General features: G+C 33.1%; 1 protein-coding gene across 14 annotated transcripts; it reads right to left on the minus strand.

Annotated features, from left to right (window-relative positions):
* Positions 1–954: 954 nt before the first annotated feature.
* On the minus strand, positions 955–25304 carry LOC130675073 (E3 ubiquitin-protein ligase HECTD1). Of its 14 annotated transcripts, none has more exons than XM_057480549.1 (14): positions 25032–25304; positions 24429–24463; positions 20915–22699; positions 19408–19536; positions 18529–18943; positions 15537–15572; positions 15075–15341; positions 11553–13549; positions 11245–11449; positions 8168–8371; positions 7775–8034; positions 5872–6042; positions 3719–5781; positions 955–2604 (listed from the first exon to the last, which is right to left on the minus strand). In XM_057480549.1, the coding sequence occupies exons 3-14, from the start codon at positions 22697–22699 to the stop codon at positions 2322–2324; spliced, it is 7815 nt and encodes a 2604-aa protein (XP_057336532.1). In that variant the 5' UTR covers positions 24429–24463; positions 25032–25304; the 3' UTR covers positions 955–2321. The 14 variants fall into 14 exon arrangements, with proteins under 14 accessions (XP_057336532.1, XP_057336530.1, XP_057336531.1 ...); XM_057480547.1 differs by having other exon boundaries at positions 3719–5799; XM_057480548.1 differs by having other exon boundaries at positions 5872–6030; positions 15075–15359.

Genomic DNA, 25304 nt, shown 5'->3' on the forward strand with positions numbered 1-25304 from the left:
CTTTGCGTTTCGAAAAATTTCAAAGCTAATGGCAAAAAAAAATATTTTTATGCACCCTTTTAGCATAATTCCCTACTAACCTGTAGCAATGCGCCCTTTTACCTTTTGGCACGCGATATATTTAAAGTAACTTGAGTTATTTATTTTGTCATAACTTTATTTATTAAATATAAAATAAATAGAAGATCGTAAATGTTGCTAGGTGACATTGTAGTCATGCCCATTTACAGTTCTTTCGTCAGTGTAGAATGGTAATCATTCCTATGCTAGCATAGCCAACGTTACCATGCAGAATGGGTGGATTACTCTGTCCTGTGACTCTAGAGGCTAAAAAATCCTCGTTACTATTTAACATAGTAATGTCCGTGTAAAAAAGTTATTAACTCAGATCGTGACACAAATATGACTTTCATCATGAATTTGTATCAAGAACTTTAATCACGTCAAAATTATGACAGTAAAATTTAAATCCAAGTGATCCGAAGTTCATTCACTAAATTAATTTTACAATCGAAACTGATTTGCGTCAATCAAGTACTTGATAGAAGAAGTTTATTGGTAATTTCTGAATCGATATATTTGACAAAAGGTTTAATTCAGTAAAAATTCAGTCAAGTTTCTATCGAATTAATACTGATTTACTAGACGAAAAGTTGGAGTAAATTCATGATGAGTCATATTTGTGTCACGATCTGAGCTTCGTTATAAAATTCAGCCCTAAATTCATTATGAACGAAAATTTTTTTTACACAGGTGGTTACCATTCTACACAGGAACTGGAACTATTATTTTCTCTCCGTGAAATCTCCCTTAGCTAGGCCTCATTACCTGAACCTATTAGCTGCCAAAACTTTTTTAACGAACATCAAATCATAAAAGAAATAAAATAAACAAAAAATCCATGTTTATTTTTTTATTTATTCATCTCCCCAATAATTTTAATATTAATTTATAATTAATCATAATAATAATTTATAATACATTAATCTTAACTATCTTATCATTTAAAATTTTATTTCTTTCTCTATTTACCTCTAGTATTTATATTAATATTTAAATAATTGATTCATTAATAATAATAATAATAATAATGATAATAATAATCAATAATTAATAATTAATTCTGTGAGCATTAAGTAGCGTATCGTACAAATATGCAGTGCCCAATATACCGAGTCTTCATCTCTTGAAAATTTTTTTTTCCTTCAATAAAACCGTCCGCATTTGGTCATACACCCACGTGATTAAATTACTCATGATCTTTATAATTTAAATAATAACTTAAACTGTCCTCTATATTTATTTATTATTTATTAATTTTATTTTTAAAGCGATGCAATTTAATATTTATATTTATATTTATCTTTAATTACAAAGAACAAGCTAGACAATATTTAATAATTAATTAAATCCAATAAATAAATTTATATTTAAACAAACTCTAGTTTTTAATTTGGACCAAAACATCAAGAGTCGACATATTTAAATATATATTATTTATATTATCCATACATTAGGCAACAAATATTTTTTTTTTAATTTAAATATTCATCTGACAGTTTTTTTTTTTTTTTTTTTTTTTTTTCTTTTCTTATCAATACAAATAAATTCTTCATTTATATTAAATTTAATTTTACATTTATCAGCACACTCAAGCTTTTAGATAAATTTTAAAACTATTGGCAGATAAAATTACTTAAAAACCCATATATATTATAATAATAATTGTATAAGAAAATTAATAATTAAGTAATTTAATGTACAATCGTCTAAGAAAGAAAAAAAAAATTAAATCAAGTAAAAAACTTTACAAATGAAAACGAAATATATTTTAAATAAATAAAGTGACTAATTTATTGTAGTACAGATTTTTTAATTAATATTTATTAAATTAAATAATAATAATAATTAATAAGACGAAAACGTGTTAAAGCACCTAATTAGTTTCATCTTTAAATATATATTTATTTATATTTAAATTTAATAATATATATATTTTAAAAACCATTAATTAATTAAACCAGCTGCAATTAAATTTACAAGTACTCAAAATTATTTGAGATTAAAATTAAAGCCTATTGATAATAATAATTAAGGATTATTAATAAATTAATAGTAATAATTAATCAATTAATTAATTAATTATAATAAACTGTGAGATTAAATTCTGTACCACTGAGTCATAAAGATTTTAAGTGTTTAATAAACACGAGGCCCGTGATCACATGAGACACTTGAGACTTAATTAAAAAATAATATTTTATTTCATTTTTATTTATATTGTGATTTTATTTTAGGTGATTTTATTTTATTTTGTTAATTTAATTCAAGTGGAAACCTCGCTCGCGTGTCGCAGCCAAGAGTCGCTCTTTTAAAACTTCTTCTGTTGGGTACTCGGGCAGCTTCAGATAGTGGACGCAGGTATTTACTGATGGGTAACCGCCGGAACCGGCGTCTACTTTGCGCACGACTGTCAGTCTTGGGTGCAGATTACAGAGACCGCCGGGTGGTAGAGCTGAGCATCCGGTGGCGAACTGCAAGAAGGCTTTGCGCTCGGGACCAGTTAGTGACAGAAGTACGTTGACGAATCTCTGGAAACCGGGGCTGAAAAATCGAGTTTGGTGAAATTAGATTACGTTCTTAGATTTATGAGTAAGTTTTTTGGAAAGTTGGTGAAATTCCACGTTAAATGAGTACCAACATCGATAGACTTCGACGTAATGGTCATTAATCATTTAATTTGTTAATTGAATTTTTTTTTTATACATCTTGAATATTTTTCATTTAAATATATTGATGTGGGTACTCATTTTACTCGGAATTGAATTTTCTACAGCAAGAAACTAGTCATTTTTGTGTGATTTAAAAAAAATTTTATGTGCTCATGAATTCCTAGAAATTTTGCTTTTCGATGCAAATATATCGATGTGGGTACTCGAACTAAAGGAAATTATCTCAGAAATTCAACCCATTTGTAATTAATACCAATAATTGTTTATCAAAAAAAAAAAAAATTATCGAATATTTTTTGACAAAAAAAATTACGTGGTTTTTGAATAGTAGATAAAATTTCACGTAAAACGAGTACCCTTATCAGTATACTTCTGTGAGTTACTAATTGTCAATTTAAATTAATCATTGAATTAATTAAAAATCCTCCATATTGCCGTTACACAAACTTGGTCCAAAAATATCGATGTGGGTACTCATTTTACTCGCAATTAAATTTTTTTTAGCAGGAAGCTAATCGTTTTTGTGTGATTTTAAAAAAAATTACGTGCTCCTGAATTTTTGAAAATTTTTTTTTTGTTATGCATATATATTGATGTGGGTACTCAAACTAGATAAAATTATCTCAGAAATTTAACCCATGTATAATAAATAATAATTATCGTTGATCCAAAAAAAAATTATCAAATATTTTTTGACAAAAAAAATTACGTGGTTTTTGAATAGTGGATAAAATTCCACGTAAAACGAGTACCTACATCAGTATACTTCTACGAGTTACTAATTATCAATTTACATTTATCATCAAATTATTTATAAATTCCCCAAATCACCGTTACACAAACTTGGTTCAAACATATCGATGTGGGTACTCAATCTACCGGAAATGATCTCACAAATTTAATCCTACCACCACTTTTACTCCAAAGTTTAACCATAAGCCAAAAATTTCAATTTTAAATAAAAAATTTTTTTTTTTAACACAAACCTTTCACGTGTGTATCCAAGTTTGGGTTCAGTATAATTGAGCAGATCTTCCCTAGTCCAATGCGGGTTCTGTTCTCCACATAACATAGCTCTGACTTCCTCCGGACTAAAGGCATGCAACTTCTCCATAGGAAAGACTTTAGAAAATCCTGCCTTGAAAGACTCCAGTTGTCTCGCAATGCCTTTGTTAAGACAGTAATTAATCGTCAACTCAGCGTACTCTCTCGCATTGTCAACACCAACAGCGATATCGTATCCGCCTTCTACAAGTTCTTCATGGTCATATCCAAAAACTTTCGACCCAGGTGAGTAAGACATCGTCAATCCCAAGTCTTCAATAGCAACAGAAGTGCCGGACGGATGATTAATACGTATAACATCTTCATCAGAAGACGAGCAACCTTCAGAAATAGTTCTCTCCCGTCTACAAGCAACCGCTTGAATTTCTTTCAAAAATTCACCTCTCACAGGATCAACCATCACCAAGTCCTCGACATCGAGAATTCCCTCGTACCAGGGACTGGGTTCTAAGGAGTTGAGTCCATCCGTCTCACCTTCCTCGCTGATAAAACTGCTGGCCATACTTGAGGACATACTTTCCTGGGTAACTCCCGTCAGTCCGATCTTTTCATTAACATTATTGGCAATATCACCGCGACACATCAACTTCAAGAATGATCTGGACAGCGGCAGATCAACTAGACGATTGTCTTGGAGTACTTTGGCTAAAAAGACCCCGAGGAACCAGAAATATCTAACAGCGCGATCGCAAGCCTCGGAATCTTGAGGTAGAGGTGCAGGGAACAAACCGCTTGGTCTGATAACATAATAACCAGCAGGTCTTGCTTGCTCGTCTGAAGGACATGCGTATCCTTCTAATTGATCATGATCATCACACAGCCATAGTCCAAGATCTTTTTTCTGCAACTCAGCGGCAACTAGCGCGAAAAATTCAAGCGTTGGACCCAATCCCGTTCCTTCTTCGCCAACGAACTCAACTTCTAAAATACTCTTCCGGTTGGCATGGATTTTAAGAACCTGTTCTGCCCAGTCTAGAAGCTTGTCACCACGTGGAACACTCACTCGTTCATGTTTCAATCTACCGACGCGGAACTCATGGCTGTCATCTCGCCTGGGACTCAGTCCTGGTGCGCGTTGACGTTCCAGGATCGCATCACGTTGGGTCTGTAACCAGACGATGGATCTTGAGGCTCCGAAAGCTGTGCAGCTGAAGTACAACCGCCGGGTTTCAAAGGGCAGCAAGAAAGGACAGCTGCGAGCTAATTCCTCGCACCAGGCTGGCAAAGCACCGGCGGCAAGTGCCAGTGGATCTTGTATCTGCTGTACCACTTTGTTGGTAATTTTCTTGGAGGTAAAGTCGTCAGGGTTAACCCAGCAGGTGGACTCTAGCGAATCTTCATTTATTGTTGGATCTCTACGGTCATCCCGGGTGATGCTGAGTACGTAGACGTGTCTCAGCAACTGGAGAACGTCTTCGACGGTGCATGCGTTACTGCTGACTGCTGGTTTGCCTGAGTAGAGAGTCACTATTGGTGTAGCACGGCCTGAAGACTCTTCATCTTTGGACTCACGGTAAATTATCGTGTAAGTCGGTTCCCAAATACGGCGCAACTTCTCTTGCCGGCTTCCTAACTCGGTCATCTGCATCAGCTCTTGCACTGCCTGGAATATGCTGGCATTTTGATCCGTAAGTGACAATTCAACGTCTGGTATATCCGGCAGACCTGGACCCTTAAGTGAAAGAGATAAACGAGGCGATGGAAGAGTTCCCACGCGTACGCTGGACTGCAAATCACTTCCAGGCTGGGGCACTTCGAGATCTGTTGTCTGGTTTATGTTCGTGCGACCTGGGCGAGGATCAAAAGCGGGTATCAGTGCAGAAAATTGACGTTTCAGTACAAACTCGTCATCCCAAGCACGTCGCTTAGTACTCTGTGGTGTCTCTTCTTCCATATAAGCTGCCAAAAGATTACGAGAGACCATAACTTCTTCATATTCACCCTCTCCTCCTTCAACTTCTTCCTCATTCTCCTCGTCGTCGTCCTGGATCAATAAATCGATCTGTTGTAAAATTATTTACTGCTAAATAAATTGGTCCGTTTTATAAAGTCAAGGTCGTGCTGGTAAACTTACCTCTGGATCATTTTCTTCGTTGTCATCGTCTTCTTCTGCCAGTACTTCTTCGTCATCATCAAGCTCACCAAGAAGTGTCGGGCCACCAGTTGTTCGTATTCCCCCGACACTTGAACTAGCAACGCCACCACATGACTCCAAAAAGTCTTCGAGACTCACCTGTAGCCATAACTTTTCATTACATTAAAATTGAAGTCTACCGATTGATCAATGACTATTGATCTTTTATTAATTAATTGAAAATTATAAATCTAATTATTGTTATTGTTAATTAATACAAGTAATAGTTAAGACGATAAATAATTAAGGGAGTGGTCTGGTAACTCGGATTGAAAAAATCGAAAATTTTTTTTGCTTAATTCGAAAGTACAATTGAGAATAGACAGTGAAAATTTCAAACTGAAATTCGAAATAGGAACGGAATTACAACGAGTAGAAGTAAACATTACTGAAACTTTAAACGCGTTTATCTCGAAACAACGTTTCTACGGTCGGCCCGGGTCATAACTTTTTTTCTATGCAACCTATTGGTCTAAAACTTAAACTGGCTATTCTACACACTTGTAGTTCTCGTCGAAACTAGGATTAATTTTTTTCACCCCTAACTTTCCATTTTACAACCTTTTTATGCGAAAAAAATGACTTTTTTTTTCAAAGTCCGCCATTTTGTTATTTTTCAATAAAATGTAATAATCCTAGTTCCGACGAGAATGACGTCTATAGATTGAGATTGATCAAGAATTTTTAATTTCGGATGTCCTCAAGAGTCAATATCACCCCGGCCATCCACGCGCTTTTTTTTGATGCGTCAACTTTACAATAATAATAAAAATGAATTATTTGATTTCATCAAAGAAATTTTTTTTGTTACCTTGAGGGGTCCACTAGTGTGACATTTTGAAAAATCAATTTTTTTGCATATTTCGATAGTCGATACCTTCAAAAATAACATACTGCAATTTCTAGTGCAAATCTCGGATCGTTTTTTTGAGTTACAGCCACCTGAAGAGCAGCCGCTTATCGAGTCTCGAAAATACATTTTTCAAAATACGAGTGTAAATGTAGCAGACATCAGACAAATTTAAAATTATAAATAAATAAAGTGAATAATTAAAAAAATAAAATTTTGAAAAAATGCACTTATTGATTTCAAAATTTTTTAAATGCGCATTTTTTTGAAAAGTTTTATTTTATTAATTACTTACTCTATTTATTAATAATTTTAAATTTGTCTGATGTCTGCTACATTCACCCTCATTTTCAAAGTTGCTGCATCTATGACTCGAAGACAAATCATCCGATCGATTTGATTTGAATTGCAGTTTCTTTTATATGTATTTCTACGTACCTCGAACCTTCAGTTTTTCGATCGAATCAAAAATGTAATTTTGTCAGGCCAAAAATCATCAAATTTTCGCGCGAAATTTGAAATTTTTTTTAAAAACTCCACCATTTTATTAAATTTTAATTTTTTTCTTAGCTCGAGGGTCATGGTACAATAAATACCTTTTAGTGTAATAAACTTTTTGGTTTTTTTGATTTCCGGCACTGCGCAGGTCGCTATCACTGCAGCAGAGAATTTTTTTTTAACGGGAAATCGTGAATAACTCGCCGAATTTTTTGGTCCAAAAATTTTATCTTGCATTCACTATATATCCACAAATATATCCTTAAAACATTAAAACATTCCACGCAGTAGCTTTCTTTAAAAAAATTCCTAAAAATAGTTTTTTCAGGCGATCACACTAGTGGTCCTCCTTAAGATGTAAATAAAAACATTAAAAATGCGAAACTTTTTATTTATTCCTTCTAAAAAAAGCCCCTAAAATAAGCACGAAAAATGGCGCGAGTTACCAGACTACTACCCTAAAAATTTTTTTAATAGGAAACTAAAAAATCTCACCTGTTCACTGTCGCTGCTGGTACTGGTCAATGACATAGTCAATGCTTGTCCTAAACCACCAGCACCAGTTGTCGTGGTGACACCACTGCCAGCGACCTGACTGCTGCTTGTTAAACTGGGGTAACTCTGTGCGGTACTTAGCAGTCCCCCGGTAAAGTTTGAACTCAAGGCTAAACGTACGAAATTTGATACTGATGTCGGTCCTCGTGTGTTTTGTGTTACATTTGAGTTGGGTGCAATGTGCTGTCCACCAGCTGGTCCTACAAGTTAATTAGTATGATTATTCACAACACAATTAGTCAGCAAATAAATAAATTAATTAATTAACTGATTTATTAATTTATTAATAAATTAATTCATGTAAGACACGAGGAATTTTTTGTGGAAACCAACCTAAGGTACGTCTTCGTGCCATTGCGGCGAATGTCTCCAGTAAACCGGATGCTGCAGTTGTCTCCAAGGTGTTGTTCGTGTCAGTACATGCGAGATTTGGTACCGAGACGGACATGGGATTGGTAACCACAACTGGACATCCCCCGGTTGTATTTTGTGATGACGAACTGGTGGCTTCTTTGTCTCGGTTGCATTCTTTTGTTGCTATTATGGTTTTTTTTAAATTATTTATTATTAGAGCCAAAAAATCAAAATTTACTGCAGGTCATTTTAAAGATTTAATTCCGTAAAAAATTTCTTGATTTAAAATTTTGAGAGCGTAATTTTATTCGACCTTTTAATGGTAATTTAAAAAATTAATTGCGTTCCAGAGTATCAATATTAAAAAATGATTAATTTTTTATTTTATTCCCGATTGAATTTTCTTTAAAATGACCTTGAAGAAAATTATTTCTTCTGTAAATTATTTAGTGATGTTAATTTACTTGAAATAATGCAACTAGAAAGTGATGCAAATAAAAAAACTGCTCGTTAATTGACAGTTTCAAATGTCCCCTAATAGCACAGTTTGCTTAGCAAAAGTTTCCTTGAATTTTTCATCGAATGTCCGTCAACTTTGGGCTTTTTCGTATTTGATGACAATTTGTATGCAGGACAAGTTGCTGTACAATTTGATGTAAATTTACTACCCAAATTAGAATGCAAATTCACTTGAAAGGATACATACAAATTGTCGTCAAAAACGAAAAAGCCCGAAATTGACTGACATTTGATGAAAAATAGAAGGAAACTTTTATTAGGATTTTTTTATAGTAAAAAAAGTTACGTCTAAATTAAGGAAAAATAAATCGCAAATTTTTCTTTACAACTTTTGCTGTCAAATTGTTATCAAATTTCGGTAATTTTAATTTCAAGCTAAAGTGGCTATTAGGGTCCATAGGTCATTTTTTAAATTAAATGACAATTGGCGCGTAAAAAAATTATTCAAAAAAAATTTTACATCTACACTGTAAAAAATCGGGAGTGAATCCTGATTTTATTTCAACCCGAATCCACTCCGTCACTTAGAGTTCCGGAGTTTAAAAAAAAATCACTCTGCATGCGGAGTGAATTGGGATTTTTTTATGAGCGGAGTGATTTCGGAGTGACGCGGATTTTATTTAAATCCGCATTCACTCCGGCCCGGAGTTTAAATATTTAAATAAATTTATATTTAATAGAAACAGCTGTTAATTAGAAACATAATTATTTCAATAAATAATTCATTCAGATATTAATAATTAGACTTAAAATATTATGTTTTTAATTTATAAAATGTTTTAGTGACTCACTAAATTATAATTTCATATATTTAATACACAGTGAAAATATTAAATTATTGAATCGCTGTAGTGACATAGTTTTTATGGGAGTATTTTATATTTCGGTACAATATGAGATGTTATCACGTGGTATGATTGATGTAAATCATACCTCAGTTTGTGACTCAGTGGAATTATATTTGTCAAAGTTTTATTATCAGCTGCTTATAATATTTAAAAATCATTTCGCGTGAATATATGGAAAAGGAGCTCGTAATTATTTCCGTACTCAATATAAATGTCAAAATATCAAAGGCCTAAGCTCACTATATATTAGTAATTTTTTTTATAATTAATATTTTCCGAAACTTCCCTTCGGAGGGAAATTCACTCCGGGAATTAAATAAATAAAAAGTCATCCACTCCGCGTTCACTCAAATTTTTTACAGTGTAATGAGAGATAAGAATTTGAAAAATTTTATTGACAAAAAAAAAAGTTACGTTAATTGCCGAGAAATCGCTCACTTATGACCAGGGTACGGAAGTTTGTGCTCAACAATAAGAATAAAAAAAAAAAATTCGCGCGAATTTTTCAAAGAAATTTCTAAAAGATATATTCAAATATCGAATGCCATAAAAGAATGTTGAAATTGAGGTTGTGAAAAAAATGTGTCAATAAAAAAATCAGCAAGATAATTAGCAAGACCATCAGCAAGACAATTGAATTGTTTATTTGAGAAACCCCATAAGTCATATTTTTTACGAAATTGGGTTTTTGGCATTTTTGGGTTCTTTGGATGTCCCTCCATAGAAATCAATCAAAATATGCATCAAATCAGCGTTTAAAAAAAAATTAACCGGGTGACAGCAATTTCACTTAATTGAGAAACCCCATAAGTCAATGACTCAAATAAACATATGCAGTTTTAGTTTTACAGAAATCATTTTTTTTTTTTTTTATTTAAAATTCGCGCTTTTTTGGGAAATTAATTTAAAATGTTGTTTTATTGTTGACTGTTATATGACTAATTAAAATGTTTAAATTAATTATAATTTTTTGTAATTTCTGAGTTTCAGAGTTCAAATACATATTTAATACTTCATTTTATCAGTGTAATAAATGATTTGAGTGGAAACATTTAAAAAAACAATCATTTTATAACTTTTTTTCCGTTTGGTTGAGAAACGCCATAAGTCAATCAACTTTAAATAATTTTTTTAAGTAGTTTCAGTTAAAAAATTAAATTTTTCTTGTTGGAATCTTTTTCAGAGACGCTAACATTATTGTATTCAATCATTTATTTATTATTTTAATGTCAAGTTTTTCCAAAAAAATGTTTTTTGTGTTTCCTGAAAAATTTTGTTTTCTTGACTTATGGGGTGTCTCAAATAAACGATTTAATTGTCTTGCTGGCGGTCTTGCTAATTATCTTGCTGATTGTCTTATTGACATATTTTTTTCCACAACCTCAATTTCAACATTCTTTTATGGCATTCGATATTTGAATATATCTTTTAATTTAATTCACGTGAATTTGCTTGCGATCATAATTTTGATATAAAGAAATTTGGGCGAATTCTTTTCTGTTATTCTTATTGTTAAGCACAAACTTCTGTACCCTGCTTGTGACTTTATCGAAGTGAAAACTGAGGGTAATTTTGCATCACTAAATGCAGCAGTTAGTCACCAATTAATTAAACAAAGTAATAATTAACTGTAGTCTATTTAATTATTAATTGAGACGTTACAAGTGTGTAGTCAAATAAAATACGTACCATCAGTAGCTGGATTGTGACGCGGTACAGGTCTAATTCTCATTGAGTTGTCATCAGTTTCGCTGGACACAGATATTCTAACAGGTACTAAACCAAGTAATTCACCACTCAAGAAACTGTTAGTGTTATTACGTAACCGGTCAGCACCTTCGCGAAGACGATCAAGTACTTCGGAGGCTTCGAGGCTCAATAAACCGCTTGTTGGCTAAAAGCAACATTTTAATTACACATAAATCATCAGATCATCACAATTAGTAATTAAACACCCAATAGAAAAATAAATAATAATAAAATTAAAAATATATTACCTTGTTGCCGCGCACTGTCGAAAACAGAGGCTTGGAACTTGACGCGCGGTTGCTGTTGCTGTTGGGCGGGCAGTCAGTGTTGAGAGCAAGACTCTCTACGATGGTGACAAGATCGCTGGTGACTGCGGTGTCAGGTCTCGGATGAAGTACCACCGAAAGTTCTCCAGTATTGCTGGCTCCGCCTTCTCCAGTTACTGCGACGACAGCTTCAGCCCGTGCTACAGACAACACACTTTCGGCAATTGATTCAGCAGCTTGTTTGGCTGCCAAATTTTCAGCACTAGCTGCTTGGTCAGTTGAAGCAACGGATCCACGCATGCTGACATCAGTACAGTCCGGCAAACTGGGTGTGCTGCTAGACTTCCTACCCGTAAGAACACCAGATCCATTTTTATTTTTATTTTCTCCATCTAAACTAGTACCAACTAATCGCAGATCGTACTTTCCCTCAGCGCCCATGCGGTAGGAGTTCGAGCCCCCGTGGTCCCAGGTTACGTCGATCCATCCGTTGTGAAGCTCTCCAGTGATTGAACCTTCGCCTGCAGGTACTCCGTCTTGGTCTTTCCACTTCCAGTCTAATCCACGAGCGACGCGGGCCCCGGCAACTAAATGTTTCAAAACTTGTGACTTTATCAGCCGTCTTTGACGTCTTACTCCAGCTTCGGCTTCTCTTGCAGCTCGGCCTAGATCTTCGCACACTCCTGTCACTTCTCCGTAAACCTCAAAACCAGATACTGACAAATAATGAGTCTGCCCAGAAGCGTTCTTGCCAGTTTGTTGGAGCCGTAAATGTCTCCAGCCCTGACTTTCATCACCAGGTGGTTCCAAAGTCCAGGTTGCGGTGCTGCCGGGTTCATTTAGTGAGCAGTCATCAATATGCGTATACAAAGTCGTCCAAGTTACTCCATCTTTAGATGCCTGGAACATCCAGTTTCTGAGAGCGCTCTTTCCATAGCCGCGGGCATGTCTCAGTGAATACGCGCTGGGTATCAGCCAAACTCCTAGATCAATAGAAAACCATGCGCGCTTGTCATCGTTGGTATGACAATTCAACGCACTCTGGTCGCGACTTAAAATATCCTCTAGATGTCCGTAAGGTAAACTGCGCCCGTCACTAGATGTCACGACTACTAGACCATACTGACCGGGATTGACCCACTCGGGACTGGTCTTAGCATTGGTACCGATCCAGAAGAGGACTCCGTTCTCATCAAAATCGTGTGAGTACTGAAAGGTCATCTTGTTGCCTTCTTTAAGTTTTTTAACGAACGTAAATGTCGTTCGGTCGTGGTCGTGCCACTGCTTTGCTATCATCTTCAGCAAGTGGTTCTCCAGCTGCTGGATTGTGCTGAGTGGTTCCATTTTAAGGCTACGGCCGGACCTGTCGATGAGCGAGGACTCACCGGGGGCGCGTTCAAGACGGAAACGCAGCCGGCGGGTAAGAATCTGTAGCCCGTATCCAGATCCAGGTGTGTCGTAGAGATATACGGGTAACTTTTCAATTGACTCGAGAACTGAGACCAGTTTCTGGACCAACACTTTGGCCGAGTTGCCGTCATTTGTGTCTTTGGCTTTGAAGCAGCTCTTGAAGACGGCTATCCGCTGGAGACGCATGCGGTTGGCTCTTACTGTGGTAACTTGGGGGCTAGAAGGACTGGCCAGGAGGCCTAGCAGCGACTGCACGAGTCCACTGGAATGCAATTCGTAAGCTGATACGCGGCCTTCCTCGTTCAACAACATCTTCAATTCTTCTAAAGCTGACTGGAGAACGCTGCGCCACTCCCGATTGCCGGACAACTGCTTCTGATATGCTTTGTCTATTTGATTTACTATCGCTGCTAACTTGGCCACTACTCCGCGCGGCTGAGCTTGTGCTGCTTTGAAATAATTCTCGTATATTTCTTGTGCTTGGGTTTTAACTTTTTGCTTTATGGCTTCTATCTTTGATCTCAGACGCTTGCCACGCTTTCCTGCCCATCCTGCTGCGAAATCCGGACCTAATTTACATTTTAATTATTTTATTTATTTATTGTTATTTATTTATTTCATCAAGAGACTGCTGTCTTTAAACATAATTGGATTAAATTTACATTTTTTAGATTTTGTGGACTATTTCAATTACATAAATTTTTATTCTTTTTTTTTTTTTAATTGTAAAATTAAATTAATAAAAATAAATCGGGTTACAGATTCCTAAAATGTCATTGAAAAAGTATAAGGGCGAAGAAAAAAATTATTTATGACCAATCGATGAACTTTTTATAGAGAAATTTAAAAATAGAAAAGAAATAATTTTAAATTTTTGTAGACGTACGAGCTTATTGTTCTTGGGATAGATTATGGGAACCATAAATATATTTTTATATTTTTAAGGGAGACCACTAGTGTAAAATTTTGAAAAATCAATTTTTTTTTGCATATTTCGATAGTCTACAGCTTCAAAAATAACATATTGAAATGTCTAGTGCATATTTTGAATAGTTATTTTGAGATACAGCCATCTGAAGAGCAGCCGCTTATCGGTTCTCGAAAATACATTTTTCAAAATTGCTGCATCTATGACTCGAAGACAAATCATCTGGTCGATTTGATTCGAACTGCAGTATGAGTGTGAATGTAGCAGACATCAGACAAATTTAAAATTATCAACAAATAAAGAAAATAATTGATAAAATTAAATTTTTAAAAATGCGCATTTAAAAAATTTTAGATTAATAAGTACATATTTATAAATATTTTTTAAATTATTTACTCTATTTATTAATAATTTTAAATTTGTCTGGTGTCTGCTACATTCACACTCATACTGCAGCTTCTTTTATATGTTTCTACGCATCATGAACCTCCAGTTTTTCGATCGAATCAAAAATGTAATTTTGTCAGGCCAAAAATCATCAAAATTTCGCGCGAAATTTGAAATTTTTTTTAAAACTCGGCCATTTTGTTAAATTTAAATTTTTTTCTTAACCCGAGGGTCACGGTACGGAAAATATCTTGTAGTTTAATAAACTTTTTGGTTTTTTTTATTTCCGGCACTGCGCAGGTCGCTATCACTGCAGTAGGGACTTTTTTTTTTGAGCGGAAGATTGTAAATAATTCGCTGAATTTTGAATTTTTTGGTCCAAAAATTTTATCGTGTATTTATTATATATCCACGAATATACCCTTAAAACATTAAAACATTCCATGCAGTAGTTTTCTTTAAAAAAATTCCCAAAAGTCATTTTTTTTCAAGCGGTCACACTAGTGGTCTTCCTCAAATAAAAAATTCATTGATAGATAAAAAAAATTTTTTTGCTTTCTTATGACACCTGTAATGCGACTCGACTAATTTTTGTAAAATTTCCATAAAAAAAAATTTTAATAAAAATAATTAAATAATTTTTAAATCCAAACTGGAAGTCGCTAGTTTTTTTATTTTACAAAAAAAAAAAAAAGTTGAAATAAAAAAATTGTACGGTTCAGTTTGAAAGCTACCAGTCTCTTTACTATAAAATAAAAAAAAAAAATATTGACTCATACCTAAACTAGTTTCGGCAGTAAACGAATGTTTAGTACCGCGATTAGACTCGAAAATAAATCCAGGCAGATCTTCGCGTAAAATAGTTGCTTGTTGCTGCCCGTCGCTATTATGAATACACATTTCGCATTCTTTGCGACTTGAAAGTGCCCAGTTACCCACAACTAAACGTGTGGGACCAGGCTTTGAAAGCACAGGTTGACTTACAGTATTAGGTTTAACTTGTCCACGTGCACGTTGTAATTTTTCCAAAAATTCTCCACGACTCTCTGCAATCGACGCCATTACTTTTAAATTTACAAACCAATCATTAGTCATTCAACCAATAAGTTAACAATTATATAAATCAATTAATTAATTCATTAATTAACGCGTTAATTTAATGCATATGAGCAACAAATAATGTGTAATTAATTTAAATTAATTAATTAATAATGATTTATGATTTTCAAGTAGATACCCACCTTCTGTTGTAAGCGATTCTGTGTTTCTCCCTTTTCCTGTTGGCAGTTAGTCAAAAAAAATTGTTATTTTCTAAGCTAATTTCCACACTATTTAGTTAATTACAAATTTTATTCAACTAATGATTCAAAATAATTATTATTATTTAAATAAACTGCAAATTAAATGTCTATTTAAATATTAAAGCTAACAAGTGAAAAAAATTTTTATTCAAAATTTTTTAGTGACGATTTTTTATGATCCTGAAGTTAACAGACAATTAACAATATTGGTTTTTTTTTCAAAAAATCAATTAAAAAAAAAAATAATGAACTCTAAAAAAAAATGCACGTGTAGAAAATTTAAAAAACTAAAAGAGCAATTTTTAAAAATATTTTTTTCTTATAGTTTGTTGTTTTGAAAAAATTTTAAAAATTATTTGACGTCGGCTAACTTCAGTATCATGATTTTTTTTTAAATCTCAACTACAAATTTTTAGATTAATGGAAAAAAAATATTTCAGACTGGGAAACTTTGTTATTATAAAGTTAAATTACGTCAAAGAAATCGAACGAGCTACAGAATAAATTTTTTTGTGTTATTTGAATTTTTTTTTTATTATTAATTGACAGGTTCTGATATTTTTTATCATGAATTTGAAGGTAAAAATAAAATGTTTAAAGAAAAGTTGGAAAAGTTATTTTTTACTCAAATTACGAAGCATTCTGATAATTGAGCAAAAAAAATTTTCTTCTAAATCTTTTTTAAATATTTTCTTTTTCAAATCGTATTTTATCATCTGCGGATTGATGAAAAAATTATACCAGACTTGTAAACATGGTTATTTTTAAGTTAAAGTACAACGAACGACTATTTGAACTCGGAGTTCAAGAATTTTTTAAATATTTACTTTTATTTTTCTTTGCAAATTAAAAAAAATTCCAAATTATAATAATTTCTTTCATCAATTTGAAGACGTGAACAAGATTTAGATTGAAAAAAAAAATCTAAAACAATTTTTTCATCAATTTGAAAATTCGTAGACAAGATTTAAATTTAAAAAAAATTTTTTTATTACAAAATTTAACTAAAAAGTAAATACGCGGTTCCGTGGTTCTGTTTATTATTTTCCGCGACAAAACAAGTTCTGTAAGATATTTTATGACGAATTATTATTCAAATCGCTTCTAATCACTTGCAGATTGATGATTAAAATTACTTAGAATTCGAAACTCGGTTATTTAAAACTTTACTATGCATTCAATTATTAAATATAAAAAAAAAAATTCAATTTATCACAATTTTTTTTTTATTCATTAATTTATGAAATTAAAAAATTTTATTAATTTTTCTAATCAACTTAACGATGTAAATAAAATAAAATAAAAAAAAAATTTACGAGTGTGAATGTAGCAGACACCAGACAAATTTAAACTTATAAATAAATAGAGGAAATAATTAAAAAAAAATGAGGTAAAAGCCCCTATACCCGCTCACTTTTAATTGGAATGAGTTTAAATCACACAACATAAATGATTAAATAAATGAAAAACCATTTTTTTTATAGTTATTATTTGTAGTTTCAAGTATTAGAATAAAGTTTAAGTTTGAAGAATAATGTTGATAATTAATTATTATTAATTTTTTAAATAAGGTCCTTGAGTGTACCCATAGTCGCTCACTAAAAGTTGTGATGCCCCATTACTCGACCAACACATGGCCCTATAGTCGCTCAAAGACAATATCAATTAAACTATGATAAGTTTATTGATTTGGACAAATAATTTATACATTATATTACTTTATTCTTTCATAATATAAAATTTCATGAATTTTAAAAATATATTTAATAAGATATAGTTATAAAAATTCTTAAAAAATTTGACGTAACCGAAATTTAATCTAACGAATGAACGTTAAAGTAAAAAATGCCCGGCTGAGCGCGATTTTGAAAACAGTCACTTAATTTAAATTTATAATCTATTATAAAATAATTTGATACCTTATATTTTAATATATTTAGATTCACAAATAATTAATTGAATCGTATATTTGAGGAACTCCATAAGTCATGTTTTTTACGAAATTGGGTTTTTGCATTTTTGGGTTCTTTGGATGACCCTCCATAGAAATCAATCAAAATATGCATCAAATCAGCGTTTAAAAAAAAGTTAACCGGGTGACAGCAATTTCATTTTATTGAGAAACCCCATAAGTCAATGACTCAAATAAACATATGCAGTTTTAGTTTTACAGAAATCATTTTTTTTTTTTTTTATTTAAAATTCGCGCTTTTTTGGGAAATTAATTTCAAATGTTGTTTTATTGTCGACTGTTATATGACTAATTAAAATGTTCAAATTAATTATAATTTTTTGTAATCTCTGAGTTTCAGAGTTCAAATACATATTTAATACTTCATTTTATCAGTGTAATAAATGATTCGAGTGGAAACATTTAAAGAAACAATGATTTTATAACTTTTTTTTCCATTTGGTTGAGAAACCCCATAAGTCAATCAACTTTAAATAATATTTTCAAGTAGTTTCAGTTAAAAAATTAAATTTTTCTTGTTGGAATCTTTCTCAGAGACGCTAACTTTATTGTATTCAATTATTTATTTATTATTTTAATCTCAAGTTTTTCCAAAAAAATGTTTTTTGTGTTTCCTGAAAAATTTTGTTTTCTTGACTCATGGGGTTTCTCAAATAAACGATTCATTTTTCAATAATAATTTTTTTAGTTGAAATTTGTCGTTATAAAAATTATAAAAAACGCATTAAACAGTTAAAGTGAGCGACTAATGGCACTGAGCAGGTATAGGGGCTTTTATCCATAAAAAGTGCACTTATTAATTTCAAAATTTTGTAAATGCGAATTTAAAAAAAATTTAATTTCATTAATTATTTACTCTATTTATTAATAATTTTAAATTTGTCTGTCTGCTACATTCACACTCGTAAAAAATTTATTGAAAAATTTCTAATTAAAAATAAAAAAAAAAAAAATTCTCACCAGTTGCATCAGTGCCGCCTTCAGGGCTACCGCTGGAGTACATGGTAGCTAATTTTCCATCAAGAATAAAGCGGAACCACCCGTTACTTCCATTAGACAACTCCAAGGCCGCTGCATCTGACCAAACATAAAGACAGTCGCGACCGCGGCAAATGCACCAGTCTCTCCAGTGATAAGCGCGACCCACCAGCAACTCTCGTGCATCTTCTGGTTTATGTTCATCACCAGTAACCAAAGCAGTCGCCGTCGCAGCAGGTTCATTTTCCGGTTCAGCTGGCGAGTCCTGCGGTCCCGCGAGTGCCGCAACTTTAGAGAAAACTCCAAGACGCGCAAAGTGTTCGAGAAATTCATCTTTGCCCTTCATCATCAGGTCTTGGATCATTTGCAATATTATCAAGTGTCCGTCTTCGTCTTCCTACAATTAAGTTATTAAACAAAAATATATTAGCAAACAATTGTTAATTAAATTAATTACAAGACTTAGGCAAGCAAAAAAAATAATATTTCATTAAATAAAAGTAAAAAAACAAATTTAAAAATATTTATAAACGAATAGGCTTGCAGGCAGAGAACATTCGTGTCCTTTGAGAAGCTCAGCCTCGTATTAAATTATTTATTTGCTAGTAAACAAGTGTAATTAGGGACAACTGGGAATTATATTTAATAGTTAATAAAATATTAAATTAAACAGTAGTAAAATAATTAAGTAACTCTTTCCACCTCCACAAAATAGAATTAATACAAGTGACGAGTGTTACTCGCGGGAATAAACGACAATGTATTGAGTGGCAATTGGTAATTGGTAGTTGGTAATTGTTGGTAGTTGTTGCTGTTGAGCTTTGCTAGGTGAACTTGAAAAGAAACTACGGATGCTACTACCGTTTTATCAATAATGTAGTTCTGGGAACTGGAAGAAGTAGAAGTAGACTTGCGAAGGCAGGGCAATTTGGGACCAACAATCAACTTGAGAGGTGGAGGCGGTGGTGGCGTCGGTTTTATCTCAAAATCCTGCAAACAATTTAGCTTGTCTATCTTAATTTTTTTATTTAAGCGTCTGCCTGCATGCCTGACTTCCCTTTACGCAGTTACGTGGCGACTAAAACGAGGAATTATTTATTTACACACCTCAAACGATTTTTATCGCGATTCTTTTTATTTTAATTGGGAGAATAATGATAAAAATAGAGTTCTGTTGATTGAGACCTTTTTTATAGGGAATTTTATTTTATAAAAAAAAAAACATAGATATTTTAGTATATTTATGTGAAATTAACCCGTGACCCGTGGAAATCTTTCGAAAGAATTCATTTTTGCGCGAAAATCTGATTACTTCCGATTTCGATTTGTTTTTAAAATTTAATTGGTTGGATAAATAATGAAAATAGAGTGAAATTCATTGAGACCTTTTGTGTAGACAATTAAATTTCCTACGAGAAAATCCTGATTACATTTTTACTAAAGATCAGCCCTTAATCCACAAAAATAATCTAAAAGTTCAAATTAAAAATTTTTGTATCGAATTTCGACTTTTAATCTTTAAATTCGAATTACAGACAAAGTATTCAAAATAGATTGAAGTTCATTGAGACCTTTTTGTAGACAATTAAATTTCCTACGAGAAAATCCTGATTACATTTTTACTAAAGATCAGCCCTTAATCCACAAAAATAATCTAAAAGTTCAAATTAAAAATTTTTGTATCGAATTTCGACTTTTAATCTTTAAATTCGAATTACAGATAAAGTATTCAAAATAGATTGAAGTTCATTGAGACCTTTTTGTAGACAATTAAATTTCCTACAAAAAAGCTCTGATTATATTTTTACCAAAAATCAACCCTTAGTCCATAAAAATAATTTAAAAGTTCAAATTCAATATTTTTATATTAAACTTTGACTTTGAATCTTTAAGTTTAAATTACGGACAAAATATTCAAAATAGAGTTAAGTGTACTGAGACCTTTTTTGTAGACAATTAAATTTCCTACAAAAAAGTCCTGATAACATTTTTACCAAAAACCAATCCTTAATCCACAAAAATAATCTAAAAGTTCAAATTCAAAATTTTTACAGTGAATTTCTATTTTGAATTTTTAAATTTAAATTACGGACAAACTATTCAAAATAGAGTAAAATTCATTGGGACCTTTTTTGTAAGCAATTAAATTTCCTACAAAAAAGCTGATTACATGTTTACCTACAACTAATTCTAAACTCGTAAATGTATCTTTTGAAATCCTATATCTCTAATCCATGACATGGTTCTATGAACTCTGTTTACTATAAAAGCAAGTGTATAAAAAAAAAAAAAAAATAGCAAAGCGAGATCACACCGATACCGTTTGAGGTGTGCTACAGCCTGTAAAAAAAAGATTAACAAAAATTACCTCATTATCAAGAACATTTGCGATAACTTCAACGAGCATAGCACCGCATCCAGCAGTTTTGTCAGATCCACAAGTCTCAACAAGCAGATCAGCCTGTATATAATGAACCATCTTACGTATCAAACTTAAACTAGCCTTCCGCACACTAGGTAACATAGTCGACTGAAATGTGGCACAAAAAACAGGTAAAAGTCTCCGCAAATAAACCGGCGCCATCTCAGGGTCGCCTTTAGGTTCCGTGAACTCACTATCAACATCACTGTCTTGCTTTCTGTGTTCTTGATTGCTCGGTGGGAGCATCCATTCACCAGGGCTCTGTAAAATAGCGGCAACTTCTCTGTGGCCTTCATCAACACGTTCACGAGCTTTGTCCAGCGGGGTCTTGCCGTCTTCATCGCGCAGATCCGGATTGGCACCATGTCTTAATAATACTTTGGCAATAGCGGGTCTGCCGAAACACGCGGCGTAGTGTAGGCTAGATGACCGCTGTCCTTTATTAACATCAGCACCTCGATCGCAAAGAAACTCGACCATTTCCTGAGTTCCAAATGCCGATGCCCAGTTCAATAAAGTCTGTCCTACGTCATCCATAAAATTTACTTCAATACCTCCAGTGTCGATTGCTTCTATCAGTGCATCAGTGTCTTTAGAACGGATGCAATCGATTAATTGACGGTGTGATTTTTCCCCAGCGCTGTCTAGCCGACGTAGACGAGGCAAAAGAGGCCCAGATGGTCCTCCAACGGCTCCACCGCGACCTAATGCAGATCTTCCTTCAAATAATAATACGAGAAGTAAATCTACAAGTCGCATTGAGTCCAATGCACATCTCTCGTCGCCTTTCAAAGCTTTTTCAATGGCATCAGGCAACTCTGACCGCAACAAATCATGAGTTATTGATGGAGATCCACGGCACAATGTGGACAAAAGACTTATGATGGTGGAAACTGACGCACAGGACTTGGGCTCGGGTGCTGGTATCGTTGATGATGTTGTAGAAGGTGGCGGTGTTTTGGGATTATTGGCAGCTGCTGCTACTGAAGTACCTGGTCCCGCTGCATTTGATAATCTGTAGAGAAGTTCTGACACTAATCCATTGGATGCCAGCGGTGCTGGATCTGTTCCACGTCGTGAAAAACGATCTGCGAGTGATGCAAAGCAACGCAGCGCGCCGTCAGCCACGTGAGCGTCTTCGTGTCTCAGTAAAGTTGACAAGGCTTCCACGCAATCGGGAAGCGTTTTATCCTGAGGCTCTACTTTACCACAGAGTCTTGACACAACGGCCATCGCTGAGTGTAATGTGTCACGATGAACACGCGCTCCATTTTCCCTGATAAATCCCAAGGCACACGGAAGACCTCCAGCTTCAAATACTGCTCCAGCTTCTCGTGCACAAACCAACTCCAGTACTTTAATGCACTGCTCTGCTAAATCACGACTAGCTCGTGATCCCAAAGCTGCACCTGACAGTCGTCCGCAAATCGCCTTGACTGCGCCCTCCATGGCGACCACTCGTCGCGTACATTCCGCTGATACATCAAGATAGTAAGTTATTGCCCGTGCTGTCACTTCCAGGACACTATCAGGCGCGTGCTCGTCCAAAAAAATACGACAGAGCGCCGGTAAAAATGTTCGCGGTGGACAGATCTCGAAGCACCGGTCAACATTGTCGCTCATCAACAGCAACATGCATAATTGCTCCAAAGCTATCAGCTGCATGTCTCGTTCATCTCCCTGGCCCATGCTAAGCCACTCCAGTAACGTCTCTGGATCAACTTCTGCCATCTAAATTATTATATAAACAAATATATATTAATATATTTTATTGTTAACAAATATTTATTCACCATATTGTCCCCTTTCTGGGTAAACCTTGTAACTGAAAAATTCGAATTTGTAAAAAATCTACTGGATCTAGATTTCGGAAATGTTTCACACGTCACCCGAAAATGACAGGCCATCTCTAACTAACCCTTAAGTCGCCTTTAGACACAAATTTCATGAAATATTTTCATTTTCGTTGCATGAAAAACGTTCCGATCTTCAGGTACATCAAAACATTTATTCTGCTACACGTGCGTTTATGGAAATATTAAAATTCAAAATTCTCTCGAACATTAAATTACAATTTGAAGCTTTTTTTACGCAATATCAGTACGATATGCGAACTAAGGGATTAAATATAAAAGTCGAAGAAGTGTATGATCAATTTAAGATCAACAAACTCTCCTAGAAAGGAAGTTGCTGATCTTATATTTCTACAAAACTGTAAATAACCACATTGTCTGTAATAAACCAGGTTTGAGATCATACAGGTTGAGTATAACTCAATCATCAAAGATCTACGCGCACTATGGATCGAGAAACAGGAGAGCGAATTCAGTTAACGATTATTGTGCTTCCATAAATTTTTCTAGTGATTCTTTATCACGTTTTTCAACAAAAATAAAAAATATTGTACGTCACTACACAGTTAAAAATTTTGTGCATTTGTGTTAAATATTTTGTGTTGATTTTCAACACAATGATTTTATTATTCTCATTTTACGGGAGGATAATTCATAGCTCCGTTTTTTAGAAAAATTACGAGAATCGAACTGATTGTTTGCTAAATTGACAAAAGTTGTACTAATGGCAGATCAGTTTACTTGAGTTGATTAGGTTATGTGCTCATATTAATTAGTTAATTTTAACACGAAAAGTCTGTTAAATTTACAAAAATTTTCTGTCAAAATAACAGATTTTGTGTTCAATTATTCAACATAAAATTTGTGTTAAAGATCAACACAAACGCAATGTGTTGAATCGACACAAAAATTTGTGTAGACTGCAACACACGATTTTTATTTAATTTAACACCAAATTTCATACCATGTATTATAAAATAGTATATTTTATTATATTCTCATTCTGTCCAGTGTTTTATTGAACACTACTTTTGTATATCTGAATATCGAAACGTTTTTCATGCAACGAAAATGAAAAAAATTTATGTAATTTGACTGCTTATGTGTAGTTTTAGAGGTTGGAGACGGCCTGAGATTTTCGGCTGACACACCAACATCTACACAGTTGAAAATTTTGTGTGTCTGTGTATAAAAATTCAATGGTTAAGTATTTTGTGTCAATTATTTGACACCTTCAAGTGTAAACTCAACTAAAATTGAATGTGTTATCTGATCTTAACAAGTTTTAAACCTGTATTGTTGTTTGACACAAGTAATAATTAAGTGGACCGTTTCAGACATGTGATTTGTGTTAAATTTAACACTAATTTTTCAACTGTAAATACGAAATATTTCAAAAATCTCGTCATCCACTAGACTTTTTACTTTCTAATTTTTTTTTCTTGTGCGAAAAACGTTCCGATCTTCAGGTACATACTTTTGTATACTTAAATAAGATGTATAAGCCAATTGGCATAAATAAATAAATAAATATCATAATTTTAATTATGAAAAAAAAAATAGTTACGAGGTTTACCCATAAAGGAAACGATTTATTCACTAATTACCTTTATGGCTTTTTAATTAGACTCGAAAAGACAATCTGTAAAAAAAAAAATTTTTTTTAATGACAAAGACCTCGGGTGAAATATTTTGGCTCCACTTTCATGCCAAGGATTTACTATATATGTTGCAATATCTGATAAATATATATGTGTATACAGTTTATAGATATATATATATCCATTTTTTTTTTTTTTAAGTATACATGATCCAGATGGTCTTGTATAAATATATATATTTAAATATATTTGAAGATGTCTATAGATAAATGTAAAAATAATTTTATTAGATACTTAGTAAGTCTGGATAAAAATGTATGACAATGAATTTTAAAAAGAGGGGAGATGTTTTGCATGACGATTGTAATTGCTGGTATATATAAGTATACTTTATATATATATATATATATATATATATATATATATATATATATACATGTATATGGATGTATATATAGATATACGATAAAAGCATGCTGAGGAATAGGATTAATAATTAAATGAAAATGAATAATTATGGATTTCGAGGGTTGATGGAGATGGAGATGATGAAATAGATGCTGGTTGATGGGCAATAAAGAGAAGTGGGTTAAAAAATGATAAAAGTACCTCGAGATAGTGAGTAATGTCGATGTTGAGCAAAGTGTTCCATTCTTTGTGGGGTCAAGTCGCCATTGCTAAGATTTTACTCGTTGCCTTGCTTGTAATAATATATGACACTGTGGCTATTATCGTTTGTTGGTAGTTTTTTATTTATGAGAGTTAATTAAGGTGTTTAGGGAGATTTTTAATTACGCAGAATTTATTTAGCTCCAGCTTTCACAATCACTTTTTAAGTCTTTATTTCTCCCTCAGCTTGATGTACTTAGCTATGTACGTGAC

This window comes from Microplitis mediator, chromosome 9, assembly GCF_029852145.1.
Source record: "Microplitis mediator isolate UGA2020A chromosome 9, iyMicMedi2.1, whole genome shotgun sequence".
Lineage (NCBI taxonomy): Eukaryota > Metazoa > Arthropoda > Insecta > Hymenoptera > Braconidae > Microplitis > Microplitis mediator.

What these genes read in the sequence shown, in the direction of transcription:
- LOC130675073 (XM_057480543.1), bottom strand. Translation starts at nt 22,699, where the DNA reads ATGGCAGAAGTTGATCCAGAGACGTTACTGGAGTGGCTTAGCATGGGC. An exon ending in AGGCGGCACTGATGCAACTG is followed by an intron (nt 15,573 to 18,528) that starts GTGAGAATTTTT and finishes AACTGCCAACAG; the next exon opens with GAAAAGGGAGAAACACAGAA. An exon ending in AGAATCGCTTACAACAGAAG is followed by an intron (nt 15,360 to 15,536) that starts GTGGGTATCTAC and finishes TAAATTTAAAAG; the next exon opens with TAATGGCGTCGATTGCAGAG.